The 8,887-nt window shown below is 34.5% G+C and overlaps 1 protein-coding gene across 7 annotated transcripts in view; it reads right to left on the bottom strand.

Annotated features, from left to right (window-relative positions):
- Positions 1-1,085: 1,085 nt before the first annotated feature.
- LOC119636125 (myb-like protein AA) overlaps positions 1,086-8,887 on the bottom strand; it is a 23,554-nt gene continuing 15,752 nt past the window's right edge. For 2 of the 7 annotated variants that reach the window (XM_038031285.1, XM_038031283.1), the window contains exons 2-5: positions 4,513-6,132; positions 4,278-4,440; positions 2,577-2,795; positions 1,522-2,505 (exon numbers count right to left, since the gene is read on the bottom strand). In XM_038031285.1, the coding sequence (XP_037887213.1) occupies positions 1,922-2,505; positions 2,577-2,795; positions 4,278-4,440; positions 4,513-6,102 (2,556 nt within the window). In that variant the 5' untranslated portion in view covers positions 6,103-6,132 and the 3' untranslated portion in view covers positions 1,522-1,921. The other 5 variants (XM_038031288.1, XM_038031287.1, XM_038031284.1 and 2 more) reach the window with 5 other exon arrangements.

Consider the following 8,887-nt stretch of genomic DNA (forward strand, 5'->3'; position numbering starts at 1 on the left):
ATATATTTAATGCACATATATCTTATTGATAAGTATATAATATTGTAAATATAATGCATGTGATATTTACTACAAATAATGTGATATTTAATATAATTAATATAATTTTAAACTAAGTATATCAATGGTATAGGCCTATAGGGGAGCCAGCCATTTCAAACAATCGGCAGCGCGCCTATTACGGTACCTCATGGGTGGCGTGGAAAACCGTGATAATAATCGATGTATATTATTGCACTATTAATGAATACACATTTCAATGAAGATGACTAATTTAACAGTGAGCCAAAGAGGTACAAATATTGTCACCTTTGTTATATCCAACACAATTTGTAGTCTAGCGTATCTCAAGTTTATGCTGATTTATGTAATGTCGGCGACTTTATGTAGATCCACCCTCCATTGCAGCAATCGATTCAGGATCATTTCCTAAATCGACTTAACCTGGTCTCTGGCTGTTCGTTTGAACTCTGTCTATGCATTTTGTGTTCACCGTGTATATTTTAGGGGACTATGGCAGCCCGATGTGTGTGTGCCCCAAGGATAAACTTTTTTGACGATTATTCTCTATAGAAGGCCGCTTTCTTTTAAAAACCTATTGGGAAAAAAGTTGCAATTTCCTAAATTTATCGACAAAATTAAGTAGAACGAGTATTTTGGCATGTAAAATATATGCGGAAAATTGAAATTGGATGGGACTATTTTTCGGACCTCCTCCCATGTCACCATCGCTAAGAAAAATGAGATTTCATATTCATTTGTAATGAAACTTGATCGAAATTGATAATTTAACATGAAAATTAACTGCAATAAAATTTAAAAACATGGCGCTATTTTTTGAATACCCACCCCATACAAGGGTTCTCAATGAAATGTATGCGTTTGCATGAAAATAATTCGTAACTTTTAGTATATTATTATCAGAACGAGTGAACAACTGTATTAGGGGAAGTGGTGTAGGACATTTAATAGTCGGCCTTGTCCGGCTATAATTTCATACGTGTTTTAAATTATTTTTTTAATTTTTTTTTATTTTTATATATATACATATATATATATTATGTTACATATTTATTATAAAACCATTAAACTAGTTTGAAAAGCTGCCAGCAGCCTAGTTTAACAAGAATAGGCGTCAACTTAATCTAAAAAATTACATTTCCTTTACAGAGTACATTATAATATGCATATTCAGTTCAATTTCACTATACTTTGCAATACCTCATACCGTTGCCCATTGTTAATGTAACTTTGGCCATAAGTTCGTAGTAGATCACAACAAGTTAAGGCTGTGATCGTTTTATTGACTGTCAGGAAACAATCCAAGAATGTATGATTCCTGAAAAAAAAGTAAGGAAAAGGAAAGGAAACTTAAATTCTTAATCTTTTTTTTCTTGTGCAAACAAAAAAAACTCACTATTTTCACCAGGTGATAAAGTTATGTGTATATCTTCTCTACTTAGTACAGGAGCTGAAAAATAAATTTTTATAATGTTGATAGGAAAAGAATTGAAACACGAGAGTAAGAACACGAAGAATAAGAAATATTTGTTCAATTTTGTTTTTTTCAATATTAAGGGAGGATTTTTAAATTTTATTAAATTTTATTTTATAAATTTCTTTCTTTGTTTTCCTAATGCTATTAACAATTCAAGCAATCATTTACAGACAATCACAGTTCAAAGCAAACCTTCAACTGAGTTAATGTAAGCTTAGCATAATAATTATTACGATATAAAAACCAACATGAAAACATCAACTCATAAAACGATAGAAAACAAAACAAATAAAAGCAAAATTTTGTTTCGCGTTTTCATGATTAAGAAACAAAAAAAAAAGCAATTAATTAACAATTTCAAGCTGTTTTCAGAAAATGCATGCACAAGACTGTAACAGAAAATCAGAAAAACATAACATTTAATCACGTATGCAGAGCAAATTGTTGCAATTGCTGTTGAGCTAAATTAGCATCGTGCTCTAAACTGCCTGTCATGGCTGTTGGATTATTTAATGCATTCGAGGAAGCGGCCGCATTAGTTATTGGACGTGAGAAATTTGTCAGCGTACCAGGCAATATTCTAACACTTTCACAGCTTTCACATATATTTAGCAGTGCATGGTTGCGGAATGTACACATATCGCATGCCCATTGTTCTAGTTGTTCATCTTCGTCATCGTCATCATCGGCACCCCCGGTTGCTTCAGAATCAGAATAAATTTCTTCATCATGTAAGTAAGGACTATGATGAAAACATTGGTGTGTTTCTGGCAATAATATCGATTGACTACCGATTGCACTTGACATATGGTTATGGTTGTGATGTTGAGCAGATGGGCGGGATGTTGAAGTGCTACTGTGATGTTGTATAAAATCTAGACTAGTCTGATGGGATGGCGATTGTGGCCGTGTTGCGGGGGGTCTATTGAATCTTTGTCGAGGGAATGATTGAGATTGTGTTGATAGTTGTTGATGTTGTGAGAAGTAAGAATTATTATCACCCGAACCTTTAACGAAACATTTTAGGCAAATTTCAAATTTTAAGTTTTAATTTTGCATCACAAACAAACAAACTTACATCGTCGCACATTTTCAATTTCATTGAGCATTGCCTGACACTCTATTCTTAACCTTTTTACGTCGTTTTCAAGCATTTCAGAGAATCCTGGCTCAACCGGTTCAGTTAATACATTGATTTCTTCTTTCACTTGATTTAAACGTCTCTTATTCTCACGTAACACGGCCGCCAACTTATCACGTTTCTTCTTTTGCCGTTGCAAAACCTCAGCAAGGAAATCTATGAATTTATTTATTATTACATTTATGATTTATTTAGATTAAAGAAATGAATTGTAAGACTAAAAAGAATTTATAAATTTAAAAGAAAATATCTTTCTTACAATATGAGAACAACACAATTGCGGTTATAACGCATGGAATGCTCCGAAATTTGTGGGTAACTTTTGGCTCATATGAAAACATCTGTAAACCTTTTTTTTCTACCTGGACTAGTTTTCGATTAATAATAAGTGCTTCTAACAAAAGGGATCATTTTCATCCCTTTCTTTGACAAATCGCCAAAGTCGCAAAAAAGCAGATAGCTGACGCAACTCAGATGTATGTTAGCATAGCTCTGGTTCACCAAAAGGTCAAACTTTAGCCTTCAATTTTAATTTCAATTTATATTCAATTTATTTTAATAAATGTTAAAATGTTCTTCATCCGAGTACAAATAGATTAGAAAATTAATTTTAATTGATTGGATTAAATAAAAAATCAATTGGAATTGATATTTTTTCCTTGACTATGCGCGTACGTAATAGCAAACCGATCGGAATTACTTTTGCTTTCCAAAACATCTTCACAATTATCATCTAGGAGTTATAGATGAAAATATAAAAAGACTGTCGGTGTCTTCTCGAGGCTGTCTTAGCTTATAGTCTACTGTGGGCATGCGTGTAGGCTGATCACGACCGTCTTTAACCCGTTGGTTTTTAATCGATTAAGGATTGTTTGCTACACTTATTATCTTAAGGACTTTTCAAAATACAGCGGTATATGAACGGAAATGAACGAAAAAGTAAAAGAAAATAAAAAATCGCTGGACCTTGGGCCAAAACACGTTGGCCTCAATAAAAAAATAAAGGCGGACAAACGGATAGACATCTTTATGGCAATTATGAAACTGATTTTGAATTGATCGGTATAATAAAAGGTATATCTATCTCAAGTTCTTCTAGTTGTTGCATACCTTCACACGAATTCAGTATACAATTGTAACAAAAAAATTTTTCTGACTTCTCTCTGACTGTCGCGACACTTGACAACACGGATGCGAGACAAGATGCATTGATTTTGTTCAATCGACATCTATATCGATAGGAAAAAGTGTACAAAGATAACTAATTAATGTCGTCTAGAAACACTTAAATAAATAGGGAATGTGATTCGCTGCCCTGTTAGGACAAAGTAATCTACAAATTATCACGGTAAGGATCTGAACAAGTGTAGTCCGTACGTCCTTTCATAGTCCACTGTTGAAAACTTTTAATAAGAAAATCTGGAATTTCACCTACAAGACTTCTCAGGTGATGGTAACTCCACGGTTATAAGTCCCTCAAAAACATAATCTGGTCGACAAAGTGTTGTTGTCACGCCATTATTAAAATATTTTGTAACTTGTGCAAGTTTGATTTCATTTGGAAGGTTTTGTAAGAAATGCTTTTTTTTTTTAATCGCACAAATCATGTGAGCAAAGCGTATAAGACGACTAACTCACCATCTTCTGCTTGTTGTGGTGGTTGGCACATTTCTTCGCTTCTTTGGATGTCACCACGGTTTTCTTCGCTTTTTTTCTTGTTAACCGAACAATTGTGAAATTGCTGGTGCTGTTCTTGTTGTTGTTGTTGTTGCAATAAGTGTTGTTGTTGCTGTAATTGCTGCTGTTCATCAAATACATAATTGACATTAGTAACGATAGCGTTAACAATAAGTTGATCCTAAATAATATTTACCTGATTTTGAGGTGTTCGAGGACTTAATCGACTTGCCCGAAAAACGCTTCCTTCGTCCGTCACAGTGATGTGGAAATTCTTTTGACATCGACGCCTAGCATCGTAGGATGTACTAGAATAAGTGAGGCCACTACCGGTGGAACCCGACAAACCAGGACCCGCAGATATATCAATGGTGGAGGGTTGCGGTACAGTGTTACTTTCACTCTCGCCGCTTACAGTAGGCTGACGTAATGTTAGATTAACAGAAGTAAAACTTCTCGGAGTATGTATAAAACAGTCCGCACTATTACCAATGCAATCCGAGTTAATTGGTGTTTTAGTGTTGGCTGTTGTTGCGGAGGTAGTAACAAAAAAGTCACGCGAGTACGGTGGCTCTGGCTGCACATTAATGACTGAACGATGTCGTATAGGCGATTTGTTTGCGCTTAGTTGTCGCTGGTGGTGAGTTGGCGTAGTTTGTTGTGTTGGAGGCGGTGTCGGGGATGGCGTTGATAAAGATACATTTACAGAGAGTTCTGTCTCGGATAGTGGACTGTTAAGATTTAACGATACATTGCCATTGTTGTTTATAAGTGGGTGTTGATGAAATTGCTTGATATTATTACTGATGTTTGACGGTTTGGGTGCTATAGGGGGTAGAGGAGCTTTACGCAAGGGTCTTCCGTTGTTGATTGATGGCTGCAAGTTTTTATGACGTTGTTGTTGAAATTGCTGCTGTAATTGTATATTTAATAATTGACGTTGTTCCTGCTGCTGCCGTAATTGTTGCTGGTCGCTGTTTAAGTTCAAAGTTGTCGGTCTTATCCGCGGCGGCACAGGTAATTCCTCCATTGGGTTAGCACCCGTTGCGGGGCAATCCTGATTGCTAACAAAATCCAATATTTTGCTCGGCGATCCAACATTTATACTTAAGTTAGTCTGACCATCTTTTATGTCAGCTGATGCAATATTATCATTACCGTGATTATTGGTAGCTTTTAAAGCTTTCTCTTTATCTACTTTATTTTTGGTTATCTGTACATTTTTGGGGGGTTTTTTTAATGGCAGCGATGGTGGTGGCGGTGGTGGAGGAAATGATGGTTGCAGAGGAGCAGGTCTTATCGGTTTTAATGGTTTTACGGGCGGTTTTTGCAAAGTCTGCGGTTTTTGTTGCACTACAGGTCTTGACGGACTATGCGCTGACGTCGTTGTACTGTTAGCGATGGACGGATGTAAAACTTTGGCTGGATATGTTTGCGCCGGAATCGGATTTAATTCCAATTCCTGCCGTAACATTTGAATGCAATTTTCTCGTTGATGGCAATTCTCGTTCACACATTGCGCCACAACGGTATCGGGAAGTGTGGGGAACTCTTGTTTCATTTCATGAAATAAGTGCATAATGGCGATATTTCGACAATTGCAATTTGTCGCAACTTTCGATGGTTGAAGAGCACAACTTTTACTTTCACCGGCCACACTCAACGCTGGTGATTGTAAATTGTTTTCGTTGGTATCACTATTGCTATTACTATTGTTATTATTGTTATTCGGGGTGGATACAAATTTCATTAGATTTCCTGGCGGCTTTGGTGGTTTAGCCGCCATTTTTGGCCATCATTTAATAAAATCACAAACCTAAAAAAGCATATCATAAATATTGAATAAAACATTTATTTAAAAAAAAGCTCTTCATGTATTTGCGTAAAGTGTGTTGGATTGTGCGCCGTTAGTAAACTTTATATATGAAATGATAAAAGTATACCATGTTATAAATTTTGTGTGGAATATTTGCTGTCGTAATCTTTCAACAAATTGCGCTTGGCAATCTCACAAAGGCTATCCTAGAGAGTAGAGATCAAAATTCGTTCAACTATGTGTGTCGCACTTCAAAAAACTCAAAGTCACAAACACTAAGTGGGAAAATTGAAGAAGAAGCATTGAAGAAGGAAGGTTCTGTAAGCACCACGGCTACAATAAATCGTAATAAAGCTTAACTTGGAACGTATAGCGAGTGTTAGTTTATAACATAGTGCTCGTATCCAAAACGAAAAACCAAACTTCATGGCATTTTTATTACATTTCATATATAGTTGCTATAGACCAATGCGCTATACCTATGGCGAATGTTAATCTTCGTCGTTATGCTTGTATCCTCAAACACTTTCCAAACTTCATGGCATTTCCACTACATTTCATATATAGTTCCATTAGACTAATGCTTTCTACACCACAGTGCTCGCGTCCTGAATGACTTTCCAAATTTCACGGCATTTCCACTACATTTCATAGACTAATTAATGCTTCCATTGCTTTGGCGATAGTTTTTGTTGTTGATAGATGAATTAAAGATTTGATCAAAGTGAGTTCATCTTCTTGTCTTTTATGGAATCCAGTTTATGATGAAATAATTTTGCAAACTAAAATACTTATGCAGTGACTTACATGTGCTACGTGGATAAACACCATCGACTATTGAATGCTTATTTTATGTAGAAACACACCTGCATACGTTGCATTTGTTCAATAGTTATAGAGGTCTTAGAGATCTTAAAGCTTTAAATTTTACTGCTTATCCCGACTTTTTATCTTCATTTCTCACTTCATAAATACATAGCTTTTAAGAAGAAAATCCACAAAATTTATGATTAAATGGTTCACGGTCACTCACATTTATCTCATTCAGAAAAATGTTAAATCTTCCTATGACTACATTGAACAAGTAAAGCAAGTTTCAAAGCTTTGCACTTCTAATTACATTTTTTTTCCCTATCACTAACGCTAGAATGTTATTTCTTAACCTTAAACAGTAAATAAATGAGAAAACGTACATAATTAACAAATTAATTTGCTGGATTAGTGTAAGAGAGATGTGATCGCAAATCATACTCGACATAGGAGTGAAAATGGTTAAAATGAAATTTTCGTCTTTTTTGAACATCAGTTGAATGGAAATAGATAAGAAAATTATATCCACTTTTGACCGAATCCATTATACCCATCATCGTAATCCAAAAAAAAGTAAAACAACTAAATTTTTATCCTCTATAATACGGAGTGGACACGGTCGTTATTTTCTATTTGCAAAATAAAAATATCTCTCGCATATACGTGTGTGTGGGCGTTATAGGCATCTCCTTGGAAATGTTTGAATCACTTCCAAAATTTTTTGCAAATGTGTAGGTGATGTGTAAATTTTCTTTATCAAAGATACTACACAGTTGCGCAGACGATCGAGACTATATATGTATATACTTTGTGGGATCTCCGATGCTTCGTTCTGGGCGTTGCAAATATTCTGACAAAATAAGTATACCCCTCGTCTCTCGGTGATGGGTATAAAAATTGATTTCCCCTTTCCTAATATGGCAATTTACTTTCAACCACATATATATATATATATGTTCGTGCGAAAATCCGCATTAAAAAGATTTCCTGTTAAGCAAATCGTCTTGTTTTTCGAATTTAGAATAAAAAAATAAAAAAAAAAACACTAATCATTAATGTGTAAAGAATTTTCATTTGTACCCAGAAGAGAAAAAACACATATGAAAATAAATGACAACTGAATTTAAAAATATTTATGACGCGGCAATAACAACAATAATGCTTCATATCAAGAGAAGAAGATAATATTAATATAATTGAAACAAATCCCTTTATATATGTGTTTGTAATTTAGGAAATTGTAATACATTTCCTCAACGTAAAATAAAAACTAAAAATTCTACGAAAAACAGTTTTACAATTTTTGCTAAACAATTATTTATAAGCGTTACGGAGGGCGTTCAAAATTTTTCATCATTTGAAAAATTTCTTTAAAAAGCCTGATATGTCAATTGTATGTACTCTGCAGTGATGGATATAGTTATTTGTAGAGACATCCCTTGTCAAAGGTGATGAAGAAGTATATGCATTGAGCTATGTAACGACAACTGCATCATTTAAGGAGGGGTAGATTTCTCTGGACTCAACACAGTATCGCCTTGTTCTAATAAAAGAACAAAGGCAATCGAAAAGGATTCGATTTTCAAAAAAGAGGGAATAATGGTAAGGTGAAAAAATATCCTTTATCTAGAATCTTCTTCTCTTCTTCTTACTTACATCTTGTGAGCCCTCTTTATTATTGATAAAACTAACCTATTTCCACAACCTCACAATCTTCGATAACCGATAATGTTCGTGCCTGTCTTCGTATTGATCTTTGCTGCATTTCTGGTATTTTCCTTTTTTTTTTTTGCGCGACTGTTTTAGGTCGTAGAGGCCAAAATTGAGAAAAACAATATCAACATGATGTAAAGTTTTTTTCATAAGAGCAGCCTACATTGTTTTCTTTTCTTTTTAATTATATGTGGTTAGATGCTTTTTAATTTCTTTCTTTTGCCATTTCATT

The sequence above is a fragment of the Glossina fuscipes genome, unplaced genomic scaffold, assembly GCF_014805625.2.
Source record: "Glossina fuscipes isolate IAEA_lab_2018 unplaced genomic scaffold, Yale_Gfus_2 28, whole genome shotgun sequence".
In the NCBI taxonomy this organism is placed as follows: Eukaryota; Metazoa; Arthropoda; class Insecta; order Diptera; family Glossinidae; genus Glossina; species Glossina fuscipes.